At 39.6% G+C, this 21,813-nt stretch overlaps 2 protein-coding genes across 3 annotated transcripts; both read left to right on the forward strand.

Moving 5' to 3' along the window:
* The first annotated feature begins 9,107 nt into the window (after positions 1-9,107).
* LOC123981183 (sensor for unfolded proteins in the ER ire1) lies at positions 9,108-12,447 on the forward strand. The gene is made up of 4 exons (XM_046065883.1): positions 9,108-9,745; positions 9,826-10,049; positions 12,134-12,263; positions 12,339-12,447. Exons 1-4 carry the CDS (start codon positions 9,683-9,685, stop codon positions 12,438-12,440), a joined length of 519 nt encoding a protein of 172 aa, XP_045921839.1. The 5' UTR covers positions 9,108-9,682; the 3' UTR covers positions 12,441-12,447.
* A 2,781-nt stretch (positions 12,448-15,228) lies between these two features.
* Positions 15,229-19,146, forward strand: LOC123980633 (poly [ADP-ribose] polymerase tankyrase-2-like). 2 transcript variants are annotated; one of them, XM_046065139.1, is made up of 4 exons: positions 15,229-15,307; positions 16,401-18,261; positions 18,384-18,545; positions 18,626-19,146. In XM_046065139.1, the coding sequence occupies exon 2, from the start codon at positions 16,419-16,421 to the stop codon at positions 17,436-17,438; it is 1,020 nt and encodes a 339-aa protein (XP_045921095.1). In that variant the 5' UTR covers positions 15,229-15,307; positions 16,401-16,418; the 3' UTR covers positions 17,439-18,261; positions 18,384-18,545; positions 18,626-19,146. The 2 variants fall into 2 exon arrangements, with proteins under 2 accessions (XP_045921095.1, XP_045921094.1); XM_046065138.1 differs by lacking the exon at positions 15,229-15,307 and having other exon boundaries at positions 16,303-18,261.
* The last annotated feature ends 2,667 nt before the right edge of the window (positions 19,147-21,813 follow it).

Genomic DNA, 21,813 nt, shown 5'->3' on the forward strand with positions numbered 1-21,813 from the left:
GACCCGGGTGTAGATGGCTTCCTTGACACACTGCAGAGTCTTGACCTGAGGAATGAGCCCTTCTGTGTTGAGCCATGCGTTTGTGTAGTGGTTTTTTAGTTTCCCCAATGTACAGGTCTGTGCATTCCTCACTGCATTGGACAGCATACACTAGATTGCTTTTCTTGTGTTTGGGTGTGCGGTCTTTGGGGTGTACCAGCATCTGTCTTAGAGTGGGTTTTTAGCCTAGAAAACTAGGCAAAAAATATATACTGCCTGAAACTAAATCTGTGAGCTCACAATAATAACTGGTCAACATTGTTACCCAGTCATTTGTACTATAGTCACTGGACCATCAGAGAACATTGTTCAGTTCAAAACATAGGACGTGATGGTATTGATGCCTTATATTTTTGGTGTTTTGGCCTTTATTCACAATACACCCTCTGGCGAGGCAGGCCCATAACAAGCTGATCAGACCTGGGTGTCTGTCCTATCATCTATCCTTGATTGTGTATCTTCCTTAAGAAAGGCTCACTTTACAACCAGTGAGGATGTGCGTGAGGGTGGCTGGAGTTGAACAAGGGGCAGGATGGATCATCACCCAGCCACTGGTTGGGGTTTCTGGGTGAAGGAAAGACATTTCCTACAAGTCCTTCCAAATAATTCTCCTTTTTACCATGCCTTGCCCAATTCATCCACTGCCTTTAGTTGGCTTGTGATACCGCCTTAGCACATCTTGTGACCTGCATCTGACACTTAAGTGCTGACTATGCCTGTTGTACAGCTTCTTTTGGTGCCCACAGTGGAGTGGCCACTTCCACCACCTCTCCCAGCTCAGCTTACATTTCGCATTCAGTCACTTTGCAGGTGTTAAAAAACTCAGATCTGTTTAAATAAAAAATGTAAAAATCAGTTGTAGCTTGCTGGAGGCTATAACTTAATCATTTGTTTTGGGAAAGTGTATTGTTAGGATAATGTTAATCTTACCATCATTCGATCAATCAGGGAGGAGCAGACTTTTTTCTTGAATTCCACCACTCGTGTGCAGTCCTCTTCTCTCATGAGATGTCCATTGATGAGACTAAATGTGATGGGGGTAAGTGTTGCTGATGGATACACTCGACTCCGCCAACATCACTATTGTGATGACACACTTCAGTGTGGCTAAAACTGGCGTTGAGTCCTCCATGAGCCTCCAGTATTCCTCTTTCAGCTCAAGGGTCTTTGCACTGTCTAGCCTGGTGACAGTCCGGTCAGATAGGATGGAAACCACAGCTCTGCTCCACTAGGTGGCCGAACATGTCACAAACAGAATTCCATCGAGTCTTTGTGGACTGGATGAGCCGGTGGAGTGGCACTCCCATTTGCTGTTGCTTTTCCTCTAGGGCTTTGGCGGTGACAGTGCTATGGTTAAAGTGGCTCACAAGCCTACCAGGTTTGAGGTAGACAGCGAATCCGTCAATGATTGCAAGCTGAAGTGTATGTGCAAAGAGGCTTGTTGCTAACTAGACGTTTGTCTGCCTGGCAAACGTCTAGTTAGCAACACCACAGCAGTGACTCACCAGTCCTCGGTGGTGTAGTGGCAAGTCACGGTCACGTAGCTCTCAGTCGTTTGGGCAGTCCAGCTATCTGTTGTCAATGCGACTTTGCTAGCTAGCTGTTCTCGATGCGTGATGTGATGGTGCCTCGTGATGGGATATGAGATTCTGGTTCAAGCAGATGCATAATTTCCCGAAATCCTGGGCCGTCAACCATACAAATTTTTTATAACTTTACAGATTGATTGGATTATTTTTTCTGCCTGCTTTGCGTTGCAGTTCTTCCGTGCAAACACTGTGGTGATCGTGGGTTGATGCTGCTGATACGAGAATCCTGCCAACGAACTTGAATGAACATTGTTCAAGTGGTAGACTATTGGTGTTGTCGTTGTGTTGTATTCGAAGACAGAATCACAGTGTTTGAAGATGCCATTTTCTTCTTTCGACTCAAAATGATCCCATACAATACTGGTACCTGCTAGCTAGAATTAGCTAGTGGACAGACCCCTGAAGCCCCCAACCCTTACCCCAACCATCAGAAATGTTAGTACCTAAACCAAAGTCACTTTAAGCATGTCAACCAGCTAACCCTACAGCTACGTATCAGGTAGGGTTTGCCTCCTTTGTGTTGCTGGGACGTAGCAAATGGTGGCGTTTTATATGGAAGCCGAAGGGTACCTTTAACATAAAATACTTACACTTTGTCACGCTGTCTGAAAGCGTCAGTTATGACGCATTGAGATGAAAACACGTTGTGCATATATATACATTGCAAACGTAATTTTGTAATATGGTTACTATGGTCACTACTACTACTAAATCTCTGTGTCTTCTATATATGCTCTGATAATGCCAATCCAACACATCATTGTAGTAGTGTTAATGTTGATTCCACATTCTAACTTAAGAGCACATGAACTCACACTGAAGTCGGAAGGAGGACTTAACAACTTAGGAAATGGGACCATCCGAGGAGCACATGAATGCCATGTGAGCCATGGTTGCAATTCGCAACCCTCACCACTAGATGCCACTAAAATATGTAGACATACCCTTATTCATAATCAATTCTCATGGTTATTTGATGACATAATAATGAACATTTACTTACAAACACAATATATCATCCATGTACCTACTATGACCAAAAATTATTTACAGACATTTCACATCTGTGCACGATCAAAGTTCACTTCTGGTTTCTGGCCTTAACGAGGAAGTTCAACGTCTAAAAAGCCAGTGAGGGTCAAGGTGTGGCACTCTTTCTGCATTAACAAGTCTTATCTAAAAACATTAAATCATTAGAATGAGCAGTTATGTTTATGGTGTCAATCTCATGGTGGCACTAACAGTCAGAGAATCAAGTATAATGATGCAGCATAGATATATATAGATAAGTCATGGCATGTCATAAAAATGGTGGCATTAGAGGTCAAAACATTTGATTACCAGTTTCAGTTTCACTACGGCTTTATAAAGTAAGGACAGAGTGGCTAATGCTAGCCTATAATCGTATCATCCATGACCAACTCCTACACAGTATAGGTGCCAGTGCTGAATGTGGATTTTAAGTGGTACTTAACGTGTTGGGCAGTAATATTGTAATATTACCTTTCCCGGAGCAATGTAACGGATTACTATTTCCAAAACAGTAATGTTATTACAGTTACTAATCATATTAAGGCTGCCCTACTGAACGCACCATCCTTGATGTGAATGCGCTGCAGCTCAGCGGCACCATATCAGCTATTAGCCAAAAAGGAAGACAGGAGAACAGGGACAGCTGTAAGTAACGTTGTTGCCAATATTGTGTCACAGTCTAAGATGCAAAGAACATGTCGTCCGTTGTGAACTTTGTGCGACCAGCAAAAAGCTTTTAACCGCGAACAATTCTACATTGACTTAGGCTAATTGAAGCATCAGCTAAAGCTACACAGCAACGTGAAACTCAGAAAGAAACTCCGGCCACTACTGCCAGTGATGCTTGGACTCATCGGGAGAGTGTGGCGATATCACCCAGTACCCAGTAATAAGTAGGCTAGAATAGCTAATATTACTTTTTTAAGGAGTAGCCTATATGCTAAGTAACTAGGTAATAGCTATATTATTTCTGAGTAACTTGCCCAACACTGAGTTGACAATAAACATCGGATAAATTGGGTATGATTTGATTATTGCTTGTTATATGTCTAATGTTTACTTTGACTTTGTTGTCGATTGATCAATCATATAGCCTATAAACACTTTGCTGTATGAATGGTGGCTTTTTAAGTCTTTATGTTCCGTTAAAGGTTTTGGTAAGTTGATCTGCAGGGTCGCTCTGCGCTCCTCATCAACAGACAGGCAAACAAGCGCTCCGCGATGTAACCATGGCAACGGGTTTTGTGTAACTGGCTTGATCCCGTGAAACTATCGTGGTCGTTCCCATCTCATGCACATGCCCACCCGCTGCCGGAGTTGAAATGTAAAAACTTTTTCCTACAGTTTATCAACAGAGACTGATCAGCTGTTTGATCTGAGTTTCCTGAATAAAATAATGTTTCTTTAACAGTCAGGCCACCAGGTCTTCGTAATTCAGAAACAACCTTTGCTGCTGCCTCTTATTCATTAAAAATAATCTATTAACTTCTACTAAACTAATTTGAAAGTTAGTAGTTATATTATTTATAGACTCAGTTATTTCATGCTGCATGTTGCACATTTAGCTGTTGAAGTTTGGTAAAAAATGAATACAAAATAATTCTTATTCTAGAGAGGTGTATTGCCTTTTCAGAAAGATTGTAAGAGGAAGAAGAAGTAGGGATTTCATTGTTTTTGAAGGACTACAATGCTACTCCCTGTTAGGGGAGTGATTTTATGATTTTAAAATGTGGCCCAACATCACTCAAAGACCAAGTATTCCCTGACAAGATTAATTACTTTTTTAGCTTTACTAACTTCATTACTTTAACAAAATACATTGGAATCTTGTGGCTCTGTCTTTCCAACTTTTAGGGATTTGAATGTTACATTAAAATTCATCAGGCTTCTTAACTTTCCCATTTTTGCAGACCAAAACATCTCGACAATACTCGTAACATTGTAGAGCCAGAGCAGGGTATTACCTAATCTCTTAAAGGAGCTCACAGTAATAATTTGCCACACCCTTTGATAGAATGATAGAAAACCTGTTGGCATGTTTTTCAACTCAAGCCTGCACTGCAGCTTCTTCATTTCTGGGAAATTATGTGCCCGATCACAGTTAACATTAATTTATCCAATCATAGATGAGAAAGCCCTTATATGTCTTAACTTGTTAACCTGAGAAACAATAATGTCAGTTTAGGCACTAAAATCTCCCACTATACTGTAGTTTACAATTAGAATATGTATTACTGTCTATTTTTGATCTTGTCCTTTTAAATGCATACTACAAGCAAGAATTAGGAACATCTTTGTTTGTTCAACAAAACAAAACTTTTTTAAACTAATGTACTAATACACAGTGGAAACATAGTAATATGACAGAATAACATACACAGACATAACATTCTGTCCACTGACAGGTGAAGTAAATATCACTGGTTACCGCTTTATCTTGGCAGCTGTCAGTGGGTGTGATATATTAGACAGCAAGTTAACATTTTGGCCTCAAAGCTGATGTGTAAGAAGCAGGAAAAATGGGCAGTGTAAGAATTGGAGCAACTTTGAGCAGGGCCGAATTGTGATAGCTAGACCACTGGGTCAGAGCATCTCCAAAACTGCAGCTCTTGTGGGGGGGTCAGTAGTGTTCACTACCTATCAACAGTGGTCCAAGGAAGGAAAACAGTGTCAACACAACAGCTAAGGCTCATTGTTGCATGTGAGGAGGCTGAACAGTGTGGTCAGATCCAACAGACGAGGTCAGATTGCTGAGTAAGGTAATGCTGGTTCTGATAGAAAGATATCAGAACACACAGTGCATCGCAGTTTGTTGCGTAGCACAGACCAGCCAGGGTGCCCATGCTCGTGCCCATGACCCCTGTCCACCGCTGAAAGGGCCTACAATGGGCACATGAGCATCAGAGCTGGACCCCGGAGCAATGAAAGAAGGTGGTGTGGTCTGATGAATCACATTTTCTTTTGCATCACATGGATGGCTGGGTGCATCACTTACGTGGGGAATATATGGCACCAGGATTTACTATGGAAAAAAGGCAAGCCGGCAGAGGCATTGTGATGCTTTGGGCAATGTTCTGCTGGGAAACCTTGGGTCCTGCCACTCATGTGGATGTTACTTGGACACGTACCACCTACCTAAGCATTTTTGAAGACCATGTACACCCTTTCATGAAAACGGTATACCGTGATAGCAGTGGCCTCTTTCAGCAGGATAAAGTGCCCTGCCACAAAGCAAAAATGGTTCAAGAATGGTTTGAGGAACACAAGTTCAAGGTGTTGATTTGGCCTTGTCCTCCAACTTCCCCAAGTCTCAATCCAATCGAGCCTCTGTGGGATGTGCTGGAGCAACAAGTCTGATCTATGGAGGCCCCACCTTGCAAGTTGCAGGACCTACAGGATCTGCTGCTAAGGTCTTGGTACCACAGCACACCTGTAGATGTGTAGTGGAGTCCAAGCCTTGACAGGTCATGGCTGTTTTGGTAGCAAAAGGGGGACCTACACAATACTAGGCAGGTGGTCATAATGTTATGGCTGATCGGTATATGTGCTAATCTGCTTATTGACGAGTCCATCAAAGGTTAGTCCAGCCTGTTCAGCAACATAGCAGTGCAAATTAGATCTGTGTAAATAAATAAAACAATAAAGTGAGAAAGACTGTTACGTTCAGCAGATTTGGGACCCAAAAGCAGAATTTATACAAGGCAGTTGAAATGTGAAAAAGATGTTAATTGTAAAGGGAGTGGGGTCTGGAGATGTTGCTGGGAATGGGCAGAGGATGGCAGGCAGTGGCTGGAGCGGTGAGAACTGGCAGGGTAGTTGGTGTGGCTTGCTGGTGTTGACCAGCAGGCAGTTGTCCTGGAGCACAAGAGAGATGGTATCATTCACAGAAAACAGTCAACAGGTAAATCACAAAACAAGAGGATTTCACAAGCAAGGTCTGACAGGTCACTGTAGCTGAGAGGCATGCGTCATCATCAGGTAACCGGAGCCAGGAGAGAGAGTGGATCAGTGCCACACCCATAACGCACACATACAGCACAGAAAGACAGACAAGAGGAAAACAAAACTTAAAGACACGGACATAGTCAGCGAAAGAGAGTGACACAGAGTGAGCACAGAAGCTTGAATTTTGTACATAAACAAAGCGGACACCAGACTTCAGAGTTGTAAGTTTCATTTCCAACATTCTTTATCTATCTTTAAAAGAAAAATGTTTTACAATACAGGCCTACGAAGATAGTTAGCTGATTCTACTGATCACTGCTACTTTCTAAACTTTACTTGTTGGTTTTGACATCGTAATGAACATTAGTTATTTGATGACATCATAATAAATGTTTACTTCCAAACACAATATTTCATTTACTGACATTTCACGGCTGTGCATGTTCAAAGTTGATTTCTGGTTTCTGGCTTGAATGAGGAAGTTCAGAGTCTAAACAGTCAGTGAGGGCTCAGTGAGGCACTCACACACTGTCTTATCTAAAACATTAAATCATTAGAATGAGTAAATCCAAAAGAAATTACTACTCAACCTGCTGCAACGTTTCTTAATGGTGGAATGAAATAGTTTTGCATGTAGGCTATATGTCGGTACTTGACTGAGGAGTTTATGAATCACAGACTTGGTGATAAATGTCAACCAGTAGTTGTGCAGCAATGTATGTAGTCATGTAGATGGTTTCTGACCAAGTTGCTTTCAGGTTTCAATTATCTACCATGTGTACCCACCTAAATACACTGTTGATAAATGGAATTTTAGCTTCTCAAACGACTGAAAGATTAAACTTGGAAATGATAATGAACCTTTAAGCTTAAATTCTAATGATAGTTTTGCTGCTTATCTAAAGTTTAAAATGGTTTCTAAATGTTGTAACATTAATATTATAATTTTGTCTTTTTTCACAGTTAGAAATGTTAGAAATGAATATCATTACACAGATACAGGTGCCAGCCCCCCCAAGAGAAACACATCCTATAATACAGTGTTTAATTGACAACAAACTCAAGAAGCTCAGAAAATTACTGAAGGACAACAACATTAATGCATTTTACCCCTGCACAGAGTGTAATGACTATATAACCCCACTGATTGCTGCTGTTGTAAATCACAACAGGGATATTTTTAAAGTCCTTTTGGAGCAGGGTGCAAATCCAAACATACCTTCTCAATGTGGCTGGACACCTTTGCATTATGTCTCACTATCCAAAGCACCACTTCTTTTTGTGGAGAAACTCCTTGAAGCAAAAGCCAGTCCAAATGGATGTAATCTACAGCGATTCACACCGCTGCAAACTGCTGCCATCAATGACAGGGATGATGTCTTGAAGCTGCTCATATCCGCTGGTGCACTGGTAACATTGTTACCTCTCACTGATCCTGAACATATTATTCACAATAAGAAAATATCTGAGATGATTAATAACCTTGCATCAAAAGGAAATAAATTATGCTCCAAACTCAAACATTTTGTGGATATGGCAATTGCTGTGCCAGGGGAACCACCTGAAGAAGTGTTAAAAAAATTTGAGAGTCACATGCTGCTGGAGGATCCTCAGACCCATCTGACCATGATTGAAATCCTCTTTAATGTAACAGGGCAAAATGCAGAAAAATACCGCCAGGGAAGTATTAAATGGCTGAAAGACACTGGAAATCTGAACACCTACATTGCAGGTGCAGTCAGTCGCTTGCCAAATATTCCCCAGGAACGTGTAAATCTGGCTATTGTTAGTTTATATGCAGTTTTGTGTACTGTTGAAGAGATACCACATGAGCAAGCTTTGACTATAATCCCCCAACTCCTGGAAAAGCTTTGTTTAAAAATGAGACCTGATATATGGGAAGCAGTTCTGGAAACACTATACGTGATAACACAGAAAACAAAAGGCACAAATGGCTGGGATCCCAACTTTATTGAGAAGTTATGCAAATCAGTTGCTCCTTTTGTCCAAGAAGAACACCTTATTAACATTAGAGTCTTAACGTACGGCATATTTGGAAACTTGCTCTCATTTAAACATGCAGTTAAATTCTTTACATCAGTGGGGATAACTTCAGTGCCTGAAGAGATACTGACAACTGCAGATATGAAGATGATAAAAGATCTGAAAGAAGTCCTCAGACAGTTGAAAAAACAATTCAGCACACCAGACTTCGGATGTGGGGACAGTACGGCCTTACCTGGATCCAAAAAAAAGAAGAAAAAAAAGAAGAAAAAGAAGGATAAATCAGAAAAGCAAGACGACCCAACAGCAGCTCCCATTGTGGAGTCAACTTCAAATGTGAAGCCATTCCACTTCAGCACCACTATCTCATCAACAACACGCAAATGGCTGCAGATCAGCAAGAGGTGGAGAGAAAAGTTAGAGAAGCTTGTTTGCACTGATGAAAGTAAAGTAACCAGAATTAGGAGCATGATTTATGTGAATGATGCAGAATTCCGCATAGCAAAGGGAAGTGATGGTACTGAAGTCTTCTTGGGGCTGAGAGATGACGGCACTGAAGTTGCTATTAAGAGAATGTCTAAATGCAACTATCAGGAGCTGAGGATTGAGGAGGGATTTCTGCGACTTCCAGAGCTTGATCATCCATCTATTGTACGATACGTTGACTTTGCAGAGGATGAGAACTTTGGATATCTTGCTCTTCAACTCTGTGAATACACGCTGGAAGAATACATCAGAAATAATGATGAAAGTCTGCTGAGAAATGAACTGATCAAACAGGTCCTCGAAAGTTTAACGGTGCTTCATTGTCAAAATCCTCCAATTCTCCACCGGGATCTTAAACCGCAGAATGTTTTGATCGGTAAGACAAATCAAAAAATATATGAAAATGATGGAATTTACAATGTTACAATGTTACAACAACATTTGAATTTATAAATATCATACATACTTTTGTAATTTTTCCTGCAGATGTTACTGGAAGGGCAAGATTAGCTGACTTCGGCATAAGCAGACGATTACTCAAAGGCCAAACAGCTTACCGCACAGGCAGCGCAGGAACAAAATGCTGGATGGCCAAGGAGACTTTAGCAGATGAAGCTGTCATACCATACAAGCCAAACACTGATGTTCAGGTCAGTTTTACTGCTACACACCATGAATGACTTGGTGAAAATACTTCCGTAATCGCTAAAATGTTCTGTTAATTCACAAGGTGGCAGGGATGCTGCTTTACTATATCCTCTCTGGAGGACACCATCCTTTCGGCGACCAGTCCTATAAAGTTGAGAGCAACATTCATGAAGGGAACTACACTTTGGTCCATGTTCCAGACATGGTGGCAAAGGATCTCATTGAGCGGATGATCAATAAAGAACCAAAGAAAAGACCCAAAGTGAAAGAATGCTTGAGTCATCCCTTCTTCTGGACCACTGAGAGGTGAGGATGATTGATTGATAGATTGATGAATAAAAATCCTTTTTTTTCAGTGGGTTGTGTTGAAGAATTATTGTGAGACACGTTCTGCTTTTAATATAGTTTCGGAGACTGACGAAGACTTACTACATGTACTACATACATACTACACGTGAACACATCGAATACCAACACCAAATCTGCATCTTTTGGTCCTTTTTATGTTTCTCTCTTCCCCCTAGTGTCTGTAGGTTTCTCTATTAGGTCATCTTTAACTGGCCTTAACCTGGAACAACTAATCTGTCTGATGTTTGAACTCCACTGCTTCATCATATTGGAATCTATTACTATCTATATGTTGTACTCTAATCTGTGGAGCCAGTAAGTTCTTGTAAACAATCTTGTAGGACTCAACCTTGTAAGATTCCCAGAGAACACCGATATCTGCTAGCCTGACGCCTGAGCTACTGTCTCTACCATATCAGTCTAACTATCATCTCCCTAACAAGGACAGTTACGTGTGAGAAATAACTAGAGCTGGAAGGTCAGTGAACACTTGTGGGCCAGCTAATGACTCTAAGCTAGACCTGTCTTACCTTTCCCTGTTACATCAATTAAGACATAAAAAGAATATTCTTTAACAGGTTGGTATTGTCAGCCATTTAGATACCCTACAACTTTGGTCCAGAGTGATATCTCTACCTTTACTGGATGAAATGGCACACAATCTGGCACAAACATTCACTTTTCCCTAGATAATGTAGCTCCTTAACTGAATTGATGTTTTTGTTTCAGAGTGAGATGTGTTCAAATCTGTTCTAAATAGCCACACTCAAAGGGAGGGCAAAGCCTGCCATTATAGCAACATCCTGGCTGTGTCCCACTGCCTCACCGAAACCCAGTGGGTCTATTTACTGATTAGCACCAAACCGTTGCAGCTGAGTTTGGTGGGATTTTCAAATATTTAGTCATGAACTAAAGTATTTTGATCTGATGATGGCTCCAGAGTAAAAGTTACTATTCATCCTAAGGGGGACATTATTGTCTGTATCAGACTTCATAGCAATCCATCCAATAGTATAATTATTATAATAGTTATTATTATAATAGCATAATAGTGGTTGAGACATTCAATCCCACAAATGTCAATACCCTGGGAACCATGGATTTTTTGTACCAAATCTTTACCCAACCCATCCAGGAGATGTTTTTCACATAAAAGTGAAAACTTGAATTGTTGTCAAGACATTTTAATATAAGCCAAAAATGTCAAACTGCTGGTGGCATTAAAGGTCAAGTCACAGGATTAACACAGTCAGTAGGAGTCACGTTCTAGGGATGAATGAATGTGGTTATAATGTCTGAACTAACCGTGACCCCTCAACTTGCTCATGGACTTGACGTGACGTTTAGCCCACAAAAGTCTTATGGAAATTGCTGATTGCTCTAAACAGAAATATTACATACATTACAATATGAGATCATAGAGTTGTTGTCTAGACATATGGAGTGAACCACATTACATACTGAGTCAAGCTAAGTTCCGATCCTGGATTTTGAATTATTAGTCTTGTTAAAAATGTCAAATGTCCTGAGAGGCAAATGAGGAAAAAATAAAATTTTCTTCCTTTCCTCTGAGGGCTTCAATACAGTGAGATCTTGAAAAAGGTTTTCTCAAGCCTGAAACAGAACCTGGAAATTCCAGTTTTCTATGCCTCTTTGGCAAGGATAGAGCTGCTAAGGCTACGGAAAACTCTGATATCGTATCATCTAGGACCACCACAGCGGAGGTGACAGTCCTGAATGTGGGTTATTCTAACATAACCTGTGACCCCAAATAATATTGCTCATTGGATTTGGATGTAATGGTAGAAGTAGGAAGCTAGTTAGCCAGGCATGCTAACTTTTGCAGCTTACGAATCAGTGTTAAATCCATTCCTTGTAGTTTTGCCGTTGTGTTTCTGAATATCAATCATGCATGTTGTTATAGCATGTTGAGAACATACCAGGCCTCGTTAACTGCTGTTGGAGGAGGGGTATGTTTCCAATCACTACGATTCTGTTTATTTTTCAATTAAAATATATCCTAAAACGAACTGTTCTTTCAGGAGAGTTGAATACTTGAGGAGGATTGGCAACAGGGAGGATGTAAAAAAGTGTCGAAATGCTGACAAGGAAGTGATTGATTCATTGGAAAAATGTGCCGGGGAAGGATTCTTCAAACAGTGGAAAAATAAGGTGAATGCAACACAGCAAATTCACCTTCTCTATTACGAATTTCTACTTCATGATTAATTACTTTTGTTTTTGCAGTTTCCACCAGAGTTGATCCAGAAGATGGATGCCAAGAACAAAGCCTACCCTGACAACACGCTGGGATTACTGCGCTTCATTCGAAACCTCCATGAGCACTAGTGAGAAGTTAAAAATGATGGGTGGATTTTAAATTTCACTAAAAGTCAATTCTTCTGAATTTATAAACAATAGAAAGAATAATTATACTTTATTTTTTTTAAATAGAGTTCTGTGGTTCAGTCTCTTTGCAAGACAAAAAAATATGATAAATTTGATTCCTTCAGTCTGTCATTTAATTATTGTCAGTTTTGCAGTAGATGATACATGAGAAACAAAACTCAAAAAAGAATAGTTTGTGTCAGTCATTAAATCTACTGTGAGACAGCAATCAAGTGTAATCAGGTGGTCCATTAGGAAGTTATGTAAGATTCCTGAAAGGCCGGTTTTATTTTCAGTTTCTAACGTCTTACTTTATGATCTGCGACCTGGGCTGAGTTCAGCGCAGACAAAACGTAGCCGAAGTCAGGGTTGTACGATATGTCAACAGTGACAGTAAATATGGCGAAAGGAGAGAGAGTTAAAAGAAATGTGTGGTGCCAAAAATATAAGAATTAAGAAGAAAAAAATGTTTCGGCCCCAGTACACCAGGACTCCTGGGTGAAGATTTGTAAGCTGGGTGATCATTACTTTTTGATAAAACGTTCCTTTTCGTTTGCAGTGAGGAGGATGCAGCCCAAGTTGATGTGACGACAATATTTCCTGATCTCTTTGGATGTGTTTTCAAGTTTGCCAAGACCCAAGGGTGGAATTCTGAGACACCCTTAAAGGAAATGTTTCGAAGTGAAGATGTCACCACCACCTCTGTTCTGCCGTCCACAAACCTTAAGGAGCATCTGGGCGTCCCAGTACAAGAGTCTCAACCCAGTGACTTGAAGTGAAGTAGGATTCTAAAAAGACTATAGACAGAACTTCTTGCTGTGAGGCGACAGTGCTGAATCAAAAAGCAATCAGAGAAAAGCAAAATCATGTGCACTTCCAATGTAAGTCATTAACATGAACCAAAGCAAGACTCTAGCAACACTGGGCAATGAGATCAGACTAGAAATCATTATTGCTAGACTAGGAATATTACATTCAACAAGGTTTTGCACATGTGGCTGTTTGCAGACCCTAAAATTACATTTTCCTCTGCCATTATTGTTTTCTTGTATTGAATTATGTTATTGCCATTATGAGATAATCTTTTATCTTCCACTAAAAAGATATTTTTGTGAAGGGGAAAGAAATTACATGAGCTTTTTATACTCACAGAGGTACTACGATTTCAGTCCTAAAATGTTCTAAATGGGAAATTTTGAAATTTAATTTGAGCTGTATGAATCTGTAGATGTTTCTATGAATTTAATATTCCTGTGCTAATTGCTTTACACCCCGAAAGTATATGCCAAGACTTAAGAAAAATGTACCTCACTGGTTTTCTTTTATTTTCATTTAGGGCAACTGAGGGTGTAAACAGGTGAGGTTGCCACTTGTCTCATGTACTCTCACCCTGTGGTAATGTACAGTATGATGCCTTATCAGCACCGGGGTTCTTGCTCTGATGGGCCCACAGTGCCTCCCTCTGGCTGTATATAACGTATCACACCCATTTGTTTTTTCCATACAGGGAATGTTTGTCATACAAATGTCTGAACTGATTTTGGCAAATTCTTTTTAGATAAACTTAACAAACTCTAAAGTCTAAAAGTAAATCTACTCATTAAGTGAATGATATTGCAAATAAAAAAGAACATAATGACATATGCAAGCTTTACAACATGTAGATTCTTTTGTATAGTTTTCTTTTTAAGCATGTTGAATGTTACTCCAATATATATTGTATATCAGTTGAGTATCAAAATAAATGTGTAAAATTATGATTGTAAGATGTCCTTTATCTTTCATTGATCGTTAGGATTATGGCACTGGCAACATCAGCCACAGTTCATTTCATCATCATCTCTCTAAGAATCATTAATTACTTTGTTATGTGATATGTATACTCAATATTTATTGTCCTTACAAAGGACAGGGGGATCTCAGAGATTCAGCAAACACTGTATTGATTTAAGATTAAAGATGACTTTATTTGTGTATCAAATGAGTATGTTAATGTGACAGGCGTCACTCATAACCACAAACCCACATTAAATTTTCAAATGACTCAGCAGTCCCTCTCGGTTCTATGGAGTGTTTTAGCATCTTTCAGATCCCTTCATCAACTTTGTTTCCAGCTGCAGCAGGTGGATGTTTTCAGTGATAAAGCTCTAAAAAGAAACTGGGCACGGTCTCAGCACCAAACTGCAGACTCTTAACAACACAAACAATATAATATCACTACAATATAATTCAGGATGAGGATATAAAGGCCTTATTTCATAAGCTGACACATGCAAATGATTACTGTTAAAATAAACGGGTTGTGGCATCAAAAATCTACAGGTTGACTACAGGCAGCTAGACTGGCTTACCCATGAACATATCATGTGTTTGCAGTTAATAAGATGGCACCTGCCTGTTTCACTGTTTTGGCCCAAAGGCTCAACAATTCTTCAATTCTTCAGCTTTTCCCCTTTTGAAATCAGTCCCCAGTCATAATGTACCATCATAATACATATGATACTACTTTATACACTTATCTATCATCACATGTGCAGGTCTACATTACAGAAAGACATAATATGTTTTCTTCCAATAACATTTCATGCTTCAGTGTGAAGCAGGTAACTCAGCAGGTTTCATATCCACATTGACTTCCTCTTAGTAGTGTTTCTAGAACAGGAAAGGGCTTAACTTGTGTGGAGGGTGGCACAACGCCTGTACCCTGAGACACAATACTTTTGCTTGAGGCTGTGAGCGCATGGTTGTGTCTGAAGGCAAATCCACATTTTTAACAACTTAGATCTTCTCGCATTTGGACTCAACACTGGACACCCCACGTCGACACTGTAAGTTAATGTTCCTACATCGTTTACTTAAATATTGTACTGTAAAATAATCAGTGTGCTCGCTTAAGAGAAGCACACTCATTTGGACCTAATCTTATTCATAATCCACTCTCATGGTGATTTGATGTCATCATAACAAACATTTATTCATAAACACAATAAAAAAAATTTTATCTTCGTACCTGCCATGACTAAAGCATGTTTATTGACATTTGTGCACATTCAAAGTAGGTTTCCGGTGTTGCGTCAAATTGTGCCTGCCTGTGGAGAGCCCGAATGAGGAAGTTCAGATTCTCAACAGTCAGTGAGGGTTAGGATGCTGCACTCTTCTAAAAACATTAAATTATCAGAATGAGCAAATCTAGACTTTACAACCATTTGACTGTATTCTTGAAAGCAAAAGGAAAGACTATAGGTAATGCCTTTTAGACAAGCACACATGAATCAAAAATCCCCATTTAAAATAACCTTTTCAAAGAAACCATAAGTGGCAAAGCAGATAGAAGCTCTTTTTAACCATGTAGTGGAAAAAGACCTCTGTTTAGGTAATGTCAGAGAAGTTCAAATTTACACATTTAGCTGACACTTTTATCCAAAGCAACTTACAATTGCTATATATGTCAGAGGTCTCACACCTCTGGTGCAACTAGGGGTTAAGTGTCTTGCTCAGGGACACATTGGTGGATGGGTCACAGTAGGGGATTGAACCCAAGTCTCTCACACCAAAGGCATAGTCCTGCACCATCACCAAGTTTGCAAGTTAATTTTACTACAATCCTCTATCATTTTCCATAAAACTGTATTGTATTCAGAGTAGGCTTCATGTGGGACAATTGGCTGAGGGGGGATGAAGGTCTTGTTGGAGCAAAACAACTGAGCACCTGTGGGAATCACACCCTTGGTAACAAAGGTCACCTCTAGTTGTACAGTAATGTAGTCATGTAGATTGTTTCTGATTGAGTTGCCCTCAAGTTAGAATCATCAACCATCTGAACCCACCTAAACACAGTGTTGGAAATTGGAATTTCAGGTTTAGGTTGTCAAATCATTGAAAAATTGGCACCAAATGTTCCTAATTTTGCCTTTTTTACAGTTACCCTGAAGCAAAGAAATGAATATCTGCAAAAAGATACAAGAGGCAGTCTCCCGAAGAAAATCACATCCTATAATACAGTATATAATTAACAACAAACTCAACAAGCTTAAAAAGGCACTGAAGGACAACAACATTAATGCATTTTACCCCTGCACAGAGTGGAATGACTATATAACCCCACTGATTGCTGCTGTTGTAAATCACAACAGGGATATTTTTGATTTCCTTTTGGAGCAGGGTGCAGACCCAAACATACCTTCTCAATCTGACTTAACACCTTTGCATTATGTCTCACTATACAAAGCACCACTTCTTTTTGTGGAGAAACTCCTTGAAGCAAAAGCCAGTCCAAATGGATGTAATCTACACCGATTCACACCGGTGCAAACTGCTGCCATCAATGACAGGGATGATGTCTTGAAGCTGCTCATATCTGCTGGTGCACTGGTAACATTGTTACCTCTCACTGATCCTGAACATATTATTTACAATAAAAAAATATCTGAGATGATTCATAACCTTGCATCAAAAGGAGATGAAATATGCTCCAAAATCAGATATTTCATGGAGTTGGAAATTGCTCTCCAAGAGAAACCACCTGAAGAAGTTTTCAAAATATTTGACAGTCACATGTTGCGGGAGCACCCTCAGACTCATCTGACCATGATTGAAATGCTCTTTGATGTAATTGTGCCGGATGCAGAAATATACCACCAGGGAAGTGTTAATTGGGTGAAGGACAATCTGAACCCCTACATTGCAAGTGCAGTTTGTCGCTTTCCAAACATCCCTGAGACAAATGTAATTAAGGCAATTAAGAGTTTATGTGCAGTTTTCCAAGCAATGGAAGACATACCAAATGAGCAAGCTTTGGCTATAATCCCAGAACTACTGGAACAGCTTTGTTCAAAAGAGAAACTTGCTTTATATCGAGTTGTTCTGGAAACACTGTCGGCAATAACACAAAAAACAAAAGGCACAGATGACTGGGATCCCATCTTTATTAAGATGTTATGTCAAAAAGTCCTTTTGTAGATATCAAGCAGTCCCATGCCATTATAAAATCCACATTAAGCATTTTAGCAAAGTTACTTTCAGTTGAACATGTGGCTGACATGTTAAAAGCACTGGAGTTAACTTCAGTACCCGAGGACATACTGACAGAGAATGACCAGCTGAAAGAAGAAGAAATCAATCAACTGAAATCCCATTTCAGCACTCCAAATGTGAAATATGACCTGTCACCTGGAAAGAAAAAGTCAGAAAAACAAGAAGACCCAACTGATGAAGTTTGCAATACTGCAACTGCAGCAGCTCCTATTGTGGAGTCAACTTCAAATGCTAATCCACACAAATGGCTGCAGATCAGCAAGAGGTGGAGGGAAAAGTTAGAGAAGCTTATTAGCTCTAGTGAAAGTAAAGTCACCAGGGTTGGAAGCCTGATTTATGTGAATAAAGAAGAATTCCGCATAGCAAAGAGAAGTGATGGTACTGAAGTCTTCTTGGGGCTGATGGGGCGGAGATGACGGCACTGAAGTTGCTATTAAGAGAATGTCTAAATGCAACTATCAAGTGCTGAAGAATGAAGAGGGATTTCTGCGACTTCCAGAGCTTGATCATCCATCTATTGTACGATACGTTGACTTTGCAGAGGATGAGAACTTTGGATATCTTGCTCTTCAACTTTGCGAATTTACGCTTGAAGAATACATAGAAATAAATTATGAAAGTCTGCTGGCAAATAAACTGGTCAGACTGGTCAAACTGGTCAAACTGGTTTTGAAGAGCTTAAAGGTGCTTCATTGTGAAAATCCTCAAATTCTCCACAGGGATATTAAACCACAGAACGTTTTGATCGGTAAGACAACCTAAAAATAAAAACGTGTGCTATCTGTAATTCAAAAAACAGAATATTTTAATTACAGTTAGTTTAATGTGTGATTTTGTTGACTGAATCAATCTACACCTTTTCTCCTGCAGATGTTACCGGGAGGTTAAGATTAGCTGATTTTGGCATTAGTAGACAATTACTTCAAGGACAAACGACTTACCACACAAGAAGGGCAGGAACAAAATGCTGGATGGCCAAGGAGACTTTAGAAGGAGACGCTGACACCATACAGGTGGAGCACTGATATTCAGGTAAGTTTGCTATCTAGATATGTTCTTGAAGATTAAGTGAAAAGTCGTTCAGTAAATAAACTACTATGCTAACTTTTAAGGTGTCAGGGATGCTGATTTATTACATTCTTTCTGGAGGACACCATCCTTTTGGCAAAAAGTCCTTTGAATGTGAGTACAACATTCATAAAGGGATTTACACTTTGGACCATCTTCAAGACGTGGTCGCAAGGGATCTTGTCATGTGGATGATTCAGGAAGAACCAAAGAGCAGGCCTAAAGTGGAAGAATGCTTGAGTCATCCCTTCATCTGGACCACTGAGAGGTACAGTCACATTTATCATGTATAATGGCTGTATGTGTTTCCCCGTGCTGTGTGTTCCTCTTTGGTCCTCTAGTTCTGCCCCAGGTGTGGTACATCTGATCACTGAATGATGTCCACCTGGCCTTGGACGTCGGTCTTTAAAAGCTCCTTGCGCCAGCATCAGAGAGGCTTTTTGAGTTGGGACTGCTAGTCCTGATGCCTCTCAGCCGGGGATTTTGTGTTATGATTTTGTGTTTTTGTATTCTTGATTTATCGTCTTATTATGTTAATAAATCCCATGGATTTGGTTGTTGTAAAGGTGTTTATCTGTGTTGTGTGGGTCAGTGTTGGAGTTTTGTTCACCCCATGTAGCCACCAAAGGGTTGGGTGTAACACATGGCCAATTAAGTCAGAATAATTTAACTGATTTGCTATTATTTCGGTGTTATATGCTAGCATAGCGTTAACAAGACTTAAAGTCTACAGCAAGACTAGCGGCAATGTTCAGCTTTCATCTAAATGCTAACATCAACATGCCAACATGATCGCAATGACAAGGCTAACTTGATGATACTAAGCAGGAATAATTTTGACCCTGCACTTGTTATTCAGCAGTTTCTGTATTAAGTAATACAGTATATTTATATGTAATGCATTGGATTATGGGGCAGGATGTTGATTACAACATCCACACACTATCCTATCACTCATGCACACCTTACACTGCTGATACACAGGAATTTGGTCCTACAGCAAAGTATTGGACTAACTGAAAATTTCATCATCTGACTGACAGACCCGACAGGCCAACATTACCTTCTGTAGAGCAGCTAGCATGGCTTGTCAAAATCAAATGATACATTAAAAGATGTCAATGAAATGATTAACCTAAAGCCATGCCTCTCTTGTGTTCTTTTAATATTACACTTTCTTCAATTGCAGTTTTTTCCCCATCAGCAAATCCATAGCATGTCTTTATTGCCAGTTTCTATCAATATATGAAATGACAAAAAGGTTTAAGTTGTTTAAAGTTTATCAAACACGAGAGATGGAGAAAAGGTGACAACCCCTACCCCAACAACACTTTGGGATTACTGCGCTTCATGCGAAACCTCAATGAGCACTAGTGAGTTAAACTTAGTAGAATGAAGAAGAATGATGATGATGGGTCTTTATATGTCAAGAATAAACTCACCCTCATTTTCTCACTTATTTCCATCATGTGATGAAAAAAAAGATCCTGTAATGACAAACTTTCTTAAAATAATGACTTAGTGTCTTAAATGAGATTAATGAGTTTTGGTTATTTTGAGATATCATTATTTCGAGAAAGTTTTTTTTCATCACGTGGGCTTAGAAAGGAATGAAAAGTGTTCACGGTGACACCTTCATTCTGGAAAGAGACAAGATCTAGTCTTTGGAACATTAAGGATTAAGCAAGTATTTTTTTAATGGCATTTATTGAATGTGTTATCCTACTGTTTTATTGATTTCTTGATATGAGTTTAATCTTCTCTACTTACTTTACTCCTTTACTCCTCTCTTACTTAATGTGACATACATCACACATCTTCATGTCTGCTACTTTACTTTTTTAATATTGGTTTGTTCTCTTTTTGTTGCTGATGATAAGGGCCTGCAAATAGACATAGTTTAATTTTGAGGCGTCACAAGCTAAAAGGTTGGGAAGCACTTGCATATTGTAGATAACTTTTTTAGTACTTTTTTTGATTTTCCATTCTACGTCCATCCACAAGATGCCTTTAGACTTTGCCACTGAACAGGGGTGGCAAAGTCTGGTATTCTCAGAATATAGACCTACTACTAAGTTTCCTTGAGTAGATAAACAATAAATAAATCTGGAAAAAAAATATGATTGTAAGATGTGTTTCATCATGATGTTATGGCTATGGCATAATATCGTTCAAATATAGCTTCAGTTCAGTTCAGTTCAGTGTGCTTTATTGGCATGAATGTTTCATTTAAACAATGTTAACAAAGCAGTTTCAAAATTAAAGTTTACATTTAAGTATGATATAACAAGATTAATCCAATCAAGACCATTTAATTTAGCAGTTATAAATTACAAAAACAAAAATAACAAATACAGATACAACGTAAACTAGAAATATATATATATATATATATATATATATATATATATAATATTTATACGTGTTAATATTCTTTGTGCCATAGTCAGAATCAGAATCCGCTTTATTGCCAGGTATGTGAACACATAGGAGGAATTCGACTCAGGATTGTACATTGCTCACGATGTGCTTACTTGTACAAAAATACCATAACACAATAATAAAATAATAGTAAAATAAATCAGACACAAACTACAGTATAGACAACACTAACATATACACTATGAACAAAACAATATAGACATATTGACAAATAGTGCAGTTATTGCACGGGAATTGTTCCTGACAGTGTGAGTCAGAAATCAGCTGTTCATCAGAGTGATGGCTTGTGGGAAGAAACTGCTTCTGTGTCTGTTGGTTTTGGTGTACAGTGCTCTGTAGCGCCTACCAGAGGGGAGGAGCTGGAACAGGTTGTGTCCGGGCTGATATGGATCTGCAGTGATGTTTCCTGCCCGTTTCCTGACTCTGGAAATGCATAAGTCCTGAATGGAGGGCAGGCTGGCACTGATGATTTTTTTCTGCAGTCCTGACTGTCCGTTGCAGTCTGCTCCTATCCTTTTTGGTGGCAGATCCAAACCAGACAGTGATGGAGGTGCAGAGAACAGACTGGATGATGGCTGTGTAGAACTGGATCAGCAGCTCCTTAGGCACGTTGAGCTTCCTGAGCTGATGCAGGAAGGACATCCTCTGCTGGGCCTTCTTGATAATGGTGTCAGTGTTGGGCTCCCACTTCAGGTCCTGGGATATAGTGGATCCCAGAAACCTGAAGGATTCCACAGCAGACACAGGGCTGTTGAGTATGGTGATGGGGGGCAGAGTTGGGGGGCTCCTC

The sequence above is a fragment of the Micropterus dolomieu genome, linkage group LG12 (assembly GCF_021292245.1).
Source record: "Micropterus dolomieu isolate WLL.071019.BEF.003 ecotype Adirondacks linkage group LG12, ASM2129224v1, whole genome shotgun sequence".
Classification (NCBI taxonomy): Eukaryota; Metazoa; Chordata; class Actinopteri; order Centrarchiformes; family Centrarchidae; genus Micropterus; species Micropterus dolomieu.

Excerpts from the sequence above, each read along its gene's own strand:
- LOC123981183 (XM_046065883.1), top strand. The coding sequence starts at position 9,683 with ATGGCCAAGGAGACTTTAGCAGATGAAGCTGTCATACCATACAAGCCA. Across the intron at positions 9,746-9,825 it reads AGCCAAACACTGATGTTCAG|GTGGCAGGGATGCTGCTTTA; the intron begins GTCAGTTTTACT and ends TTAATTCACAAG. Across the intron at positions 12,264-12,338 it reads TCAAACAGTGGAAAAATAAG|TTTCCACCAGAGTTGATCCA; the intron begins GTGAATGCAACA and ends TTGTTTTTGCAG.
- LOC123980633 (XM_046065139.1), top strand. The coding sequence starts at position 16,419 with ATGAATATCTGCAAAAAGATACAAGAGGCAGTCTCCCGAAGAAAATCA.